Source organism: Cloeon dipterum, chromosome 1, assembly GCF_949628265.1.
Source record: "Cloeon dipterum chromosome 1, ieCloDipt1.1, whole genome shotgun sequence".
NCBI classification, from domain to species: domain Eukaryota; kingdom Metazoa; phylum Arthropoda; class Insecta; order Ephemeroptera; family Baetidae; genus Cloeon; species Cloeon dipterum.
The window spans coordinates 20,284,946-20,300,004 of record NC_088786.1 but is presented as its reverse complement, the minus strand read 5'-3'; the positions used below and the strand labels follow the sequence as shown (position 1 = coordinate 20,300,004).

The window sequence follows — 15,059 nt, the reverse complement described above, 5'->3', positions numbered from 1 at the left end:
TGGGCAGAAAGCGGAACGAAACGCAGGCTATAAACTCGTTTTAATTACCGTCTGGACGTTGGTGCAAAAAGGGCGTGGTCCATCTGCAGAACACAGGGCCGCCGGTGCCGGTGCCGGTGCCGCCGCTGCAGCGTAAACATTCGACGTGGAAAAGCTTTTGGCCTTTTGTAAACAAGCTTGGCTGTGCACAATAAATAGTGCTAGGGCGGGAGAAAGAAAGAGGGTTGCGGTGAGCGTCGATTGACCGAGCAGAGCAGAGCTATGTGCGCTGTGCGGCGTCGGGAAAAAGGGTTTCCTTCCGAACAAACAAATTGCCGCACCGCCTCCCGACTCTCGGTGCCGCGCGCGCGGGCAATATCACTCTATCAGCCCCACGCGCGAATTAATTGTAAAATGTCGTTTAGGGGTAATTGGTTTCGCAATTTATTGATCCGCCCTCCGCTCTCCGCGCATATTGTAAATTAAAAAAAAGCCGGCTGCTCCAGTGAATGCAGATTGATGGCTTCCGCGCTATTGCCCGCAACTGGAGGGATTTCCGAAATTTCGCTCCCCCTTTCAATTCAAACGGCAATAACATTTAACCTCCTAACTATAGGGCTGCTGTGAATTTTAGTGGGTATTTTTATCAGGTTTTTTTGATTAAAATATCGGCATTTGACGTTTTCCTTTGAAGATTCAGACGGTTGTATGCATCTCTATAACCTGAAAATAAGAATCGTGGAGGGTGAGCACCTCCTAAACCCTTCAGCTGGTAAGGGGAGGTTGAGACGAGTCTAACACTTTGTATTTTTTGTAATTCTGATGTCATGAACCCGAGATTTAGAGTTTACTATACATATTTAGAAAATCCGGCGTCAGGAGATAATCTCGGCCACTTTCTGACCGTGTTCCAGCAGATAGCTGCCCGTTACACTTACTATGACATATTTGCAATACAAAAAACTAAAAAAATTCGTGTTTGACGCGTTTTGAAGTGCAGTCTCACGAAAATTCCAATTATAAACCAAACTTCTCACTACTGTCTTTTGACCTTGACATAGAACATCAAATTTGGTGTCAGTTTCATTTGGTTAGGCGAAAGGAATCCACAGCACCCATAATTTTAAAAATTGCACTTTGGGGGATGAGATGCGAGGTTTCAAAGTTTTCCAAGATTGTCCTACAAAATCCGTAAAAATAAGCATTATTTATCTTCTAGTAAAGACAAATTTCAGGTGTAATTTCGTTGAAAATATCAATTTAATATTTTGACCCGTGACATTACGCGAGGCACAGAAATTTTGTAGCAAGGCTGCAAATTTGCTAGAATCGCTTCTTCTATTTTCGTAACTCACAGCTTTAGGCAGTTGAACAAAATATTAATGTGTCACACACTGCAAGGTAATAGCAAAGAGCACACATAATGCTCAGGATTTGCAGGATTATTTACGTGCTATTAATTAAATTAGTCAGGGGACAAGAGCGAGTGCATTGTGTCCGGCGGCTTAAACGCGCGTCTAATTTGCGGCTGAGACGGAAGGATTAAAATTAATGGCCGGCCTCGTGCTGAGCAATTTACATCTCTTGCTGCCGTGACCACCGAACACACACGAGAATACAGAGTACAAACGAATCCTCTTATTGCTCTGCCGGCTGCATATTTTGCTGCTAGCCTCGTGCAATTTGTCATGCGAATCTCGCTGCTGCTGCTGTTGGTGGTGTGTGCCCGCCAACCTCAACGCATAAGGACTTGACGTGCACGCGCGCTCCACCATTAATTCGCGAGGATTAACGCCGTCTACCTAACGAGCAGATCACAACAGCCTCTAATTGATATAAATTGAATCGTACACTTGGCCTATTTGGACGAATGAGCCAAAAGTCGAATCTCACCATGGGTTTCCAAAGGTTTTGACAAATAAATGCAGAAATAATTCATTTAAAAAAAGATGTTAAAATAGCAAATGCAGAAAAATGCCTTATTTTCAATTTATTTGTACCAAATGGGAATTGAAAATTTAAAAATTGGCAGCAAGATCAATATCAGAATCGATGTGGGGCTCTATTTTTTTCTGGTATAGATTTTCTTGCAAAATTATTATTTTTCTGTTCGTAAGAGTAAGTAGGAATTTTTTCCATTGGTTTTAACATAATATTTAAAAGGTCATCTAAGGCATCATTCCAAAACTTCCCATGTGAACAGATAACATTGGAATATTTTAGCATCGATATTTAAAGAAAATAATGAAATAAAATTCTTTTAGCATCTAGTTACGCTATGAACGCTGATTTATTTTTCCATAATACACGATTTTCACATTTTCATCACACCTTGAAAACCTGCTTGTTCGCCGAGCAGATTTTTCCTGCCAACCCTTCTCTACCGGCTGATTTAAAAAAACTTTGACAAGCCTGGAAAAACTGAAAGCTTTGTTGTCCTAACGAAAGCATTTTCGCGTATTTCCTTTTGAGCTGCGCGCGAAACACACGTAATTACATAAAGCAGTATTATATGCAGCAGAAAGATTTTTTTTTCAGCGAGGGAGCTTTTTCCTGACTTCAAAGGCAGAGTTTCTTTGGGCTCTCTTATATTTCACCGGCTGCTGCTTTTTTCCTTTTTAAAATGAATGCATTTCGAGCCGGAAACAAATCCGAGAGAAGTCGATTTTTTTCTTCATCTGGCGCTTTCAACGGAAAAATGAATTTTTAATTTAACGGCAGCGAGGGAAGAGAGAGAGAGAGAGAATCGGCGTGCGTGCACGTGAAGTAGCCGAAAGAGGCCCATCGAGCCTGGGGTTTGCAGCCCGGACATCTCTCACAGCTCTTTTCGCTAATGTTTTATTTAAAGCGCGCAGTCGAGTATTCCAGCATGCATTTCGCGAGCGAACAAGCGGCCGAAAAGGGAAAAACGAGCTAGCTGCTGCTCCTCATCAAAATGAATAATTTTCAGCTTCAAACACGGCCGGGGATATGGAATTTGTCCAATGGCTTTTTCAAAGGCGGCCTTTGAAAGGGCGCAGCCTATGCGCGTTGGGATAATTACTCTGCAAACCGTGTTGTCAACATGTTGCTCATGCAACCAAAACGATTCCACGAATATATATCATTTTCCGCCGGCTTAACTTTGCCGCCATCTCTGGAGTACACTATGGGTCATCCATCAGGGTTCTCACAATTATCCGTTCAGTAGGCTGCTCCACGGTTGGTTTTTCTGGGAAACACAAATAAAAAGAAATGTCCAGTATGTTTCAAGGCGATAGATATTGAAAGTAGCACTGAAATATTATATTTGACAGTTCTACTCGTTTCCTGAGGTTCGATCGAATTAAGAATTGGTGATGCAGCCGAATCACTCAGTCAATAAACGATAAAACCGCTACTTTGGCGATATTTTGTTTTAACTTAGCAAAAGGTGGCAGAAGAACTCCGAGTACCAATCCGAGAAACGATCGGTTCACTTTTCTCTGATTGGCTTACAGTGATGGCCTAAGATCGAGACAGCAGCGCCCCCGCGACAGCCAGCGCAAACAACAAGGCAGGTCAGCGTCAGCAGCTTGACTTATCGCTTGACTCGCTTCCGCTGGCTATCGCTGCGGCGCTGCCGTCTCGATCTCAGGCCAGCGATACTTCCAATCCGCTAAACCTCGCAATGAGAGAAGGGTGCAAGTGCATATTATGTAACTTGCGATTATCCCGCCCATCCATTATACAGCTTCATACACGAGAAGGAGTGAGCTAGTCCGCTCAGCACATATTGATTAAACACTGACACACTTTTCGATTATATCATTACAAATAAATGTGTGACATACACTGGGAAAGCTCGCCTGACGTGTGAACTCTCCGCGCTGATGGGGAGCTGCATGCATCCGCGGGAGTGATTTGCATATTTCCACAAAAGCCGCGGCGGTGATATATGAAAAGCTTATCCCCGGATGCATATCCATCTATCCAACCATTTCGTGATGGATGCTGCGCAGAGATTTCGTAATATCCAAATGAAATATCCGCCATCCAGACGCCGGGCGCGCGGAGCTATAGTCGTTATTCTGCACGTGTTTGCAGCCGCAACTCGTCGGGCGTGTCGGGAAAACACATTTTGCCGAGTGATGTGCATGTTGTCGCATCCGAATAAATTTCAATCAGCCGCGTGTGTGTCTGATCGAGTTTGTTTGCAATCCGTTTGATTAATTTCGGCACGCAACCTGCGCACTGCTGATCACGTATTCCGCTCGCGCAATTTCTTGTTGTATATATCCGCGCCGCTGTAATTATTTCGACATCATTAACTGTCAAGCGCACTCATATCGAAAACGTGCCTAATCTGATGTAACAAATTTTCAACGATCATTCGACATGGAAATGAAGGTGTCAAAGATATTTGTAAAGCTGCTGAGTTGCGAAATTTACAAGACAGCGTTTAATTGAAAAGCATGGTCTAAATCTTGTGTAAAATCTTCTAAATGAGGTTTTTTATAGTTGACATGTTTAAAAAAATGAAGATTTTTGAAATGGTTGTTACCTCGAGACCACGATCGATAGAAGATCTGCACACCGTTCGAACGGCCAAGTCAAGGGCTTTCAGAATGCGTGCAACTTGACCCATCGGAATAAGCTATCAGGGCGATCACGAAGCGCCTTGATGTGCTCAAAATTTAGTTACTGTGCACCCTCAAGGCGCGTGGAGGGTCAAATTGAGGTAAATGTTTTCATAATATGAGAGCTCCCAACGGGGAGCTGTTGGGTCTTCCTTGAAAAATTCACATGAAGAGGGAATTAAAAAAACTGTTTGAAAGAAAATTAACTCAACTACTCCTTTGCTGTGTCGATTTTAACCGCAAAATGATTTTTCTCTCCAGCTGTTTATTTTTAGTCACCTATCATGGTTAAAATATTAACACTGACAGAAGAGTCATAGGTGTTTTATTCAATTTTTTCATAGATGAACAGCTCCAATCTAATTCTCTATATCCTTATTTCATATTCGCTTCCCAACCTCTTTTTAAGAAAGTGGAAAATCGATTGGTTGGGGGAAAATTCAAATTCACAGTCAGCTGCTCTTTCCATCCCTATACCTGTCAACTTTAGTTGAAAAATTCATTTCGTCGCCTTCCAGATGGAAGGAAAGGCGCGTTTTCACGCTTTTTGACTCCCAGCTCAAGACAGGCAGAAAGTGCGCGTGCAAATTTATAACAGCGTGAATTTTTTTTCATACAAAATCAACTGATATTAAAAGCAGCCAAGGAAAAAAACGCCGCTGAAAGCGAGCACGGACGCGCTACCCGGCAAGGGGATTTGCATAACGGTAACGAAGAGAACTCACTACACATAAAGTGACTGTTTGATGATGTTGAAAAAAATCTCTGTACTCGCGCGCATAAATAAAGAGCAAAGCTGGCAAGTAGAGCCCCTGCAGTTTTATTGCAGCCGGCGTACGTGCAAGAGTAAAAACAGAGTGCCAAATTATTTTCGAGATACATGTCAGTGCACCTTAAATGCGGCCATTCAGCCATCAGCAGGTGTCAGGCGGTCGCGCGACTCGCTCGTCAAAGGCGGCTTAGTGGAATCGTTCCGGTCAATTAAAGCGGTATATGCCTCGAATCATCGCAGACTTCTTTCCATTTAGCAATTCAAGCGAATTTTTCAGCAACTTATGCAATCATCACGCTTCATTTCTCCTAAATGAAAAAAAAGATATATTGGTTATTCTTAAAATTTGCGGTAATAATTTATTTAAAAAGAAACTCGAACGTGTCCAACAGACAGATATAAAAAAATCATAATAACATGTTCACAATTTCACATTGGCAGCTTCACATAACAGAGTTACAGTATTTTGATCACAGCTTAAGAAATGGTAAAATATATATGCAACAGGCAAATCTCAGTTCATACAAAACAGCTATTCGACGCATTTATTTGATTTGACAGATTAAAAAGTGGAAGCCATGGCAGGAGTGTCGTTTGAACACATAAGAAACTAAATCTCTAGTTGGACGAATGCCAATTTTTTTCATTTTTAAAATTCTAAAAACATCAAACTAAAATTTGTATTAGCGTCTCGTAGTGCTTTAATTAACATCTACATGATTTCTCAAAAGTTACTTTGACAGAGAAATTTCTTTGTCTTATACAATCCGGGGCCAATTAATCATGTCAAAGTGCTGACGCCGAATCGAGAGGATCACGGTCCACCTGCTAACCATCAATGGAGCTCCGCGCGCGCACTGACCCGACTGTGTAATACAGCATCCGAGGCAGGGGATACGCGCGTGTCGCCTCCGTGCTTAATAATCAATTCCAATTTTGCGCATCAAACCTGCCATCACTGTCCAATCCACTTTTAATCGAACTGTAGCAAGAGAGAGCAGCAAACAAAACGCAAACGCGCACCTGCTCGCTGGACAAAATCGGTAAACACGGGTATTTGCAGCGGCGGTGGATAGATACCTGCAATAATTAGATTGGAATCTACACACGTGTTTGTTCAGCGCCGTCGGGCCGAGTTATACACTGTAGGGGCCGCTCGGTGATGGATGATGTTGAGGGATGCAGTCGGTGTGACATGCGATATGTGTTTGCCTTTGTGTCCGATCGTTGGTGTCCGCGTGTGTATGTCGTGCCGCCGCCGCGTTCGTTCCACTCTGCTGATCAGCAGCATAAATCAGAGATTGCCAATTTAACAACATATACGCACATCATTTACTTACGGGTGGTGTGGGTTTCGTGTGCCCCGTACCATTCCGCTAATTGGAATTATATTTTTACACCATAATTAATCCATCGAAGCCAATGTGGGCGACAGATCCATATCAAATTTGACATGTTGATTCATTTGAGCGTGTGAACAGTTACTTTTTCGATGATCATCCGTCATTGAAAAATGGTAATTTTAGCCAGGCCTGTACTTGTTTGTCAGCCATTCCGATTGGGATCTGTCGCCAACTGTTTTTTTAACGCATGTGAGTGGATGGTGAATGAATTGCTAAATATTTTAGCGAGCATTTTACAAGAGAAATGCGCGGACCAATGAGGGCTAGAACAATAAACTTGGCGAATTCGGAAATTTATAATTTTTACACATTCAGGGAAAAAATTCTCAACTCTATGTCCCGTTTTATAAATTCATGGCTCGTATATTTACCAGCAAGTTATGCTGCCCGCATAAAATTTATTAGCTAAAATTATCTTGATTTCTTGAAAACTATTTTTTGATAAATGTTAATTCGAGTGCAAGCCGTCAAATTATCAAAGCTAGAATTTTTGTGAAAAATCATAATTATTCAAAAGTATGAAATTATTTGCACATCATGTGATTCGTCACGCTAAGCAGATTCCAAAAATATAAAGTTTATTGAAATCCATCCAAGAAATTACGACAGTTTGAAATTTCAAGTTAATAATTTATATTACTGATGCATGGATCCAACCTAAATTAACGGGAGCTATCATGGAAATTCGTTATCCTTTATCAAACACTTATCGAATAGTAGCAAAAAAGCCCACAATTTTCGAAGTAAGAGGAATGCTCTCTTTTAAAACCAGAGCAGCATATCCAGTTTCTAAAAGATCTAACCCATTATATTTTTTAATTTATTCCAGTTTTTCTTTATGCAAATGTGTAAACCCACTGACAACAGACGACTCTGTTTCTGAATGAAGTCGTCTGGAAAGCAGACGCATTGTTAGTTCGTAAAGAGAGTGAGATAATAAAAATATCAAGATGGATTTGAGATTAACGAGGGCTGCACAAATGGCTTGTTCGATTATTTATTACGTTAGCTTTAATTGGAGGTTGTGCTGCGGAATGTGCCGCTGCTGCTGCTTGTTGAGCGTGTAATTGGCAAATTATAGAGTGAACGTATTATATTTCACTTGCGAGCAGCTCATTTCACTCTTCGCTCGTTGTAATCATGTTGCCACTATAAAGAAGAAGTTTCAGGAGTGGTTCGTGTGTGTGAGCGTATAAGCACGTGTTTGATTTATTGAAGGACTATCGTTGGATAAAAATCGGCTTTCTCAGATATAATCCGGACGACCTGAATTCAACAAATCGCGCAGCCGGAAAATTGATCTACCCCCAGGAGCGGAGTTTATCAGCTTTTTGGCACAAGTGCTTTTCCCCCACAAGACTTTGGTTGTGAGAGAGACGACATGCCGTCTCAATCCCACAAAGTGACAGACGTTTTCCTTTGTGAATTGAAATTTCGAAAAATACTCATCGTTCATTAATTTCTGCAGAGTGTTGTTAGACTGGCAGGGCTTACATAAAGCTCTTGCTTGTGTAATTTCCGAGTAGAACCGGAGGGTGTATAGTATTTCCGTCTGTCAAACCAGATTTCCTCGTCACTCAATGAATTTTTCACGAGCAATGAAGCAGCAAATGGTATTAAAACAACTTTGTGCAGATAAAACCAAACAGCTAGGCAAATTGGAGAATTGGCGTGGCGTGGCCTCTCTCCTTCATATTTTACGAGGATTAAATTGTCAATTTGCATTCATCACCTCGGATGCCCGGGTTCGTTGCACTCGTTACACATATTTATGAATGCCAAATTAGCTCCCCGGTCGAAACGTCAATGGAAATCGCGCGTTGCTCTTTCTAGCGCGATTAAATGCAAATCCCAACGAGCAAGCGCACCCACCTACCGCTAATTTCCTAATTTTCGCACACGAGAGAATTTAAAAGGGACGTAGGTAGGTAGGCGGGATTAATCACTAGATTAACAAAGTGGGGCAGCGACGGCCTCTGCTCTTTTACCCCGCACGGCCAACCACAATTGTACGTAACACGAAATGCAAATGAGGCAAAAATCCCATAAATGGTTAAATGAACTCTGGTCCGTGGATAATTCTCCAGTCAATATTTTCAACATTGGAAAGAACTTAAAAGTTTCGTTTTAAATATCATAACAATCGTGCAAAATATCGTATAGACTGTAAAACAATTTTTATGGAGAAATTCAGGACAGATGCATTGAAATGAATATATTTTTCTTACCATTTTTTATTCGTTTTTGCGGGGAAATTCCATTATTAAATTAAATTTCCGCAAAACATACTGTCCTCTTGTGCGCCTGTCAACTTTTGGCTTTTAACTTTTCCATTACAATGCTCGATTTGGAGCCTTTCCAAGAGCTGGAAATAGACGAGGTGAACTGCAACGTGCTCGGCGGCGGCCATTTCTCATGAGAGGAACTATTTGCTTGATGGAATTTACTCGCGGATATATAAAACTGCTTTCTGCTCGCCTTGACGTTCCACGTGGGGTTTTTGCCGAAGCAGCGACAAATCAAGAAAAGAGTTCCCTTTCTCGTTTCTCACCGAACAGGACAGCAACACGGTCTCTCGGCAAACTTTTTCGCCAGCATTCCCAGCATGCACAATAATAAAAGTTATGGACTGCAAACTTTGTACTTTGCTGCCTCATTCCGTTGGACAGCTCGTCTTCGGGAAACAATAAAAAATTGCACTCTCCATTTCTGTTTGCGTCCCTCCGGTGTATTTATTTTTATTATTGGAGACTTGGCCAGTCGACTGGACCAATCTCCTCTCCTCCCTCTATGTGTATTTACACCCTTATAGTGGAGTCGAATTTTCCTCTTGCGCGTGTGCTGCCCGGGTATAAAATCAGTCTTCCGATCAGTGCTCGCTGCTCCATGGTAAACACTCTCGTGCACTCTGAGATGTGAGTGCTACCGGCCAACGACAATGTACTCTAAGAGGTCTGCTCAAGCGAATGCTGCAGTGTATAGAACCCAAGGGTGCTCAGTTTAAATAAACGCTCGCTCGCCTGTCCAGCCAGGGGAAGCGACAACATTGTTGCAATAGTTACCCTCTGTTATGCCGAGCAGAAATTTTGAGCCACTGAATAATTGGTCAACAGATTGTTAGGGAATATATGCCAATAAGATAAATATATTAAAGAGCATAGTTCTTTGTTTTTCTGTATGAATAAAAAACTAAATTATTTGCACTTGGGATTTTTTAATTTCATACATATTTACTATATTAAAATCCATACTTAAATTGCACTATGGTCTTCAATGATTGTTAGAAAAAATAGATTTTATTCAAAAGAATAAAGCCCTCTAGTTTAAAAGAGTTAGCAACTAGCTCTGGAATTTCGTTTTTGACAGTGCCAATCGAATACTTAGGTCGAAATTATCTTATGCAACCGAATCACTTGTGGTCGACAATTCGCCAAAGGAGCGGTTTTCTTATTGGCTCTTTGGCGCAAAGATCGAGAAGTCACAACCAAAAGCCAATCATGTCCCTTGATTGTGCTGGCTGTCGCTGTGACGCTGCTGTCTCGATCTTACAATAATTAGGCCAGCGCTACATACGATCAGGAAACCGCTCCCTTTTCGGACTGGTCAGCGTTCGGCGTTCTTGGGGGCACTTTTGGCTTGGTTCAGAACAAAAACCGCTAAAGTAATGGTTTTTAGATAGATTGGCAATAATAGAATGGCACCGTCAAAAATCAAATTCCAAAAGCGTTTCTTTAAAATTTTAATTTTTCCAATCGTCCACGTCAGAAAGGCCTTAAAAATTGTTAGCCAAAGATAGCCAAATATTTATTGCCAAACACTGAACTGATTGACTGATTTTACTTTTCCCTCTGTTATCAAAATAAAAAAATGTTTTGTTATATTTTTGTTGTGTTCCGGATGTGGATGTATGGGGCACAGTTGCTCTGCTGATCCGCAATAAAATAATATTGAATCTAAAACGCAAATAATTATTAAATCTAGTTCAATCAATCTGCAAAACTTCTAACTTGGATCCGCAGAGCTTTTCAGCCAATATTCTCGGTGGCTGAGGGCTCTAGGGAGGTACAGTTTGCGGCTCGATGCAGCACACAGCGAACTTTATTGCTTGGGCTCTGCGTCGCGTACAATTATGGACATATTATCTGATGTCGACATCGCAAGCTGAGAGAAACAGCACTCACGGCACACGTTCTCAGGTAATGCGACCTGACACACACACACACACACATTGCCTTTCCTGCTCGACAAAAAGTCAGCAGCTGTGGCAATCAAGGCCAATATCGGCTTATTATTGATAAATCCGCAGAGGCCGATACATGTGTTGCCTGCGAATTTGCGGACGGATGTTTCTCCGCACCTGCGGAAGCGCCAGATTGATGACTGCGAGAACGGCTCTGATGGCAGTCGATAATTTTTCACAATCAAATCGCAATGCGCAAACAGAGAAATGTGTATGTGAGCTGTAAAAATATTTGCCGTGTTGTTTGTTCCGCCGCCGAGCGTTTTTATTTATTTATTCGCACTGACGACGACGGCACATGAGCGAATTTGTTAAAGCTCCGTCGAAAGCTCTGATATTTTTTTCCCGACACTGCTCATAAATTTCAATCGTTGATTTTATATATGGGCATATCATGCATCCTCGGCGGAAAGATTCGAATCTCGCTCCAAACGCGAGCTGTTTTGCGATGTTTATTGTGTATTTTCATTTGATTATTCATCCGTCGATACAAAATATATTTTGTGCCTTTGATACAACAGAGTATTTTTTCAAGTATCACTGAAACATCAATGATTAAAATTTCCTCATAGACTTAGAATCAAAATGAGAAAAACATTGAAATTAATATACAACTGCAATGCGCGTTGTGAATTTTTGAGCTTCGTGCTCTATGTTTAAAAAAATAATTTTATTTTTTGTCACCACCAATCAGCTGTAGGCTTAACGCGTTTTTAAGACTTTTATGACAATAAAATTTGAAATTAAGCCTAGTATTGATTATTAGGGGGAAAAAATGTTGAATGTGAAAGTATGAAAATGGAAAAAGTTTATTTGTTAATTATTTCATTATAATAATCCCCAATTGCAAATATTGTTCTAAAATATTTTTAATGACCAGATTAGTGTTCATCGACGGATTTCAAATCAGGTAATAGGCTCTGCGAATTTAAAACAATTTAATTGTGTGTTTTGGCATGCAAAACACAAACACCTGAAAAAATCACCTTTTTAAGTTGGCTAAGATTCAGTACTGGGAAGCATGATTTCCTCGTTTCAACCCTTTCACTTGCATTAACGGTGCACCAGAGAATAGCCAGGGAAGAAGCGTGTTGGGCCGTGAGGCCATCGGCGGCGGCCGCGAGCGAGTTCGGGAGGCCGCAAATGCGCCGCAACACTCTGCGCGTCAGGAAATTACGGAGAAAGGCTATGCGGAAAAAACAGACGAAGTGTTCCGACTGGAAATTCAATGCTTTGTACGAATCTGACCATTGAAAATGTGTAGGTACATTTTTAAATTAAATTAATTTCTTATTACAATTATTTACTTAAACAATTAAGGTATAAATCTGATTGGTTGATTTCAATTCAGGAATTCCATTTATACCAATCAGATAAAATATAATAAAGGTTTATTTGGCAAATTTTTCATTTTAATTAGTCAATAAAAAAGTATTGAATTGCAAATATTGTTCCAAAAGGGTTTCCAACGTCGAAATTCGAACTGAACTGAATGGTTTGAGAATTTTCACAGGGGTTTTAAATAATTAAAATATTTTGAATTAGTGATATAGCAACAAATATCATGATTCAATTTTTATTTTTATTTAATTATCATGATTGTTAAATATGTAATTTTTAGGTGATTTTCATTAATAAAATTTCAGGCATATCTTAAAAGAAGCGAAAAGTCTTTGATTGATGATCGGGAAATGCTTATTTTAATGAAGAGCATCTCATTAGTTAAGTCAAATACAAAGCAACCAAATTAATAATTCAAATTCAACAAGAAAATTCCTATCTACAATATCATTCCAACACAGCCCATCTTTGCACATTTATCAGTCAGATAATGAGAATTTTTTGTGTGTTGCAGTGTTCTACTTCCTGTGCCTGCGGCGGCGAAGGCGCGGGATAGTGGTGGCGGCGGCGGGCATGCTGGCCGGCGCATCCGCGGCCACCGCTGGCCCCTCGGGGGTGCGCACGGTGAGCGGAGGCCCGCTGGGGGCACCGTCGGCCCCCGACCAGAGCACCTTGCAGCAGTTGGCGCGCTGCGCCGAGCTCAGAGCCAGGGAGGAGCGGCTGCTGCGCGAGGTGGCCGCCGCCCTCGGCCACAATGAGCCTCGCCATGCCACTCCCACCCACAGGGTCAACATTTCAGGTCAGACATGCTAGCTCATTTCATTATTTTTTCTACTGTTAATTCTCTCAACACAGAATTGTTTACATTCAAAATGTTCTAACTTTGTTTTTACTGTGGATCAGCAAGTTAACTTTACCCCATAAAAATGTTTGCTCTCAACTATATATGTCAAAAAGGCTGTGCTAAAATGTGCAGAACTGAAAGGGGCTGCGCATTTTGGTTTGTAATCTGGTTGCTGGCCGAAATTTCAATTGTTTTAAGGGTTCCTGGTTGAGAGTTTTCAAAAAGTTATTCCAAAAACCCTGAAACCTAGAATAAAAGATATGGATTATCTTTTTCTTAAATCATTCATTTAACTCTTTTGGACTAAACGCAAACGCTTTTCATTAAACAATAATTAATCCTGTAATAAGGGTGAATTAAAAAAAGATTGATTTTAAAATATTACAATATATTTTGAAATGGTATTTTATTACATTTCTTATTATCATAAAAAATATTCCAACTGTAACGTCCTAGGCTCCTTTTTCAATTAATATCAGTCTTTTATCCATGGTTCTATGCTTGCAAATTAATAAAACATATCAACATGCTTTTAGTTTCAATTTCCCTTGTTTTAACGTTTCAAATGCATATTTTTCAACATTATGTTCGCTCTTCGCCAGTTTAAAATAAACGCAAATTATTTTCTCCATGCTGCAGAAGTGGAAGACTTGTACCTGCGTTGCACCAGCGACTCGATGTACATTTTGGACACGTCGTCTGACATCCAGGTATAAAATCGCCCCTTTCCCTTACTCTTTCTTTAATTCATTCTCTGTGCACGCGTTTTCCCTTCCAGTCGTTGTTTAATTCAGTCGAATTCCTGCGGCTTCTCTTCCTCCTCTCGGTGGAGAACACATGAATATTCCAAGAATTCCGCCTCGTGCGCTGCGCGTTTTGCTTAATTTCAACTTCCGACTCACACACTCGACTGCCTAATGGCAGTCTAGCAGATTTAATTAATCTGTATTCATCCCGTCATCATTAAACCCAGATCCCCTTGCGCTCGCGTCCTAAGAGAAAGATCCTGCAAGCAACCCTCCGTTTTGAATGAAGAAATATTCCCTCATTAAATTCCCGCAAAAAATCGATATAATTCTTCGAATTCGTCTCCAATTAAATTTTAATTTCCATTTCCTCATAATTATTGGCCGCGAGAAATTCGCACCATGACATTTAGTATTCATTTCAGCGCGCGCTGCCGGAAAACGTGGAGCGTAAAAGCCCGGCGACGGCACGCTCCTCTCCGCACCTCCAAATTACCAATTTTATCTTGAGAAAACAGCCCACCCGCGCTCGTTCCGCAGTTTTAGATTATTAATGCGTCCGCGGAGAGGGGTCTAATTTATTCGCGCGGCTTAGACACAATTTTTCCCTTTTTTCTTTTCACCCTCTGCGCGCACAGCCCGAACTAATGTTTGCCGAAATGTGCAGCAGCAGCTGGGCCAGCAGCAGCCGACGGAGGCCGAGGGCACGGCCGAGGTGCCGGAAAACTACAATCACAAGAGGAGATCCAGCACGGAGCTGTACCGCGAGGCGGCGGCCATTTGGGGCCTCACGTGTCGCATGAGTGATAGCTGCAGATGCTTAGATTGTCAGGTACACTCTCTCGCACCTACCCCCGCGCCCTGCCCACGCAAAAAGAGCGCTCGTCGTCGGGGTGATTAATCCCCCGGCCCGATGATTGATCCGTCGACGCTTCCTTTTCACGCCAAAACGAATTAAATCGCGCCCCTTACTTGGTAAAAAAGCAAGGGTGAAATTCGCTGTCACCAGCGTGACATATTGGTTTTGTTTGACGGCATGCTTTTTTATGTGTCCACAAGAATAAGTTTTTCCGCTCTCCGCACGCGGCTATCGAAGCCAATTTTTCTGTCGCAACCCTTGCACTGTTTGTTTTGCG

The 15,059-nt window shown here is 41.4% G+C and overlaps 1 protein-coding gene across 1 annotated transcript in view; it reads left to right on the top strand.

Moving 5' to 3' along the window:
- Nucleotides 1-15,059, top strand: part of LOC135936624 (uncharacterized) — a 101,286-nt gene that overhangs the window by 80,784 nt on the left and 5,443 nt on the right. Inside the window, exons 2-4 of the mRNA XM_065479506.1 lie at nucleotides 12,848-13,132; nucleotides 13,817-13,887; nucleotides 14,591-14,755. Of these exons, the coding sequence (XP_065335578.1) occupies nucleotides 12,907-13,132; nucleotides 13,817-13,887; nucleotides 14,591-14,755 (462 nt within the window). The 5' untranslated portion in view covers nucleotides 12,848-12,906. The remainder of the gene's footprint in view (nucleotides 1-12,847; nucleotides 13,133-13,816; nucleotides 13,888-14,590; nucleotides 14,756-15,059) is intronic.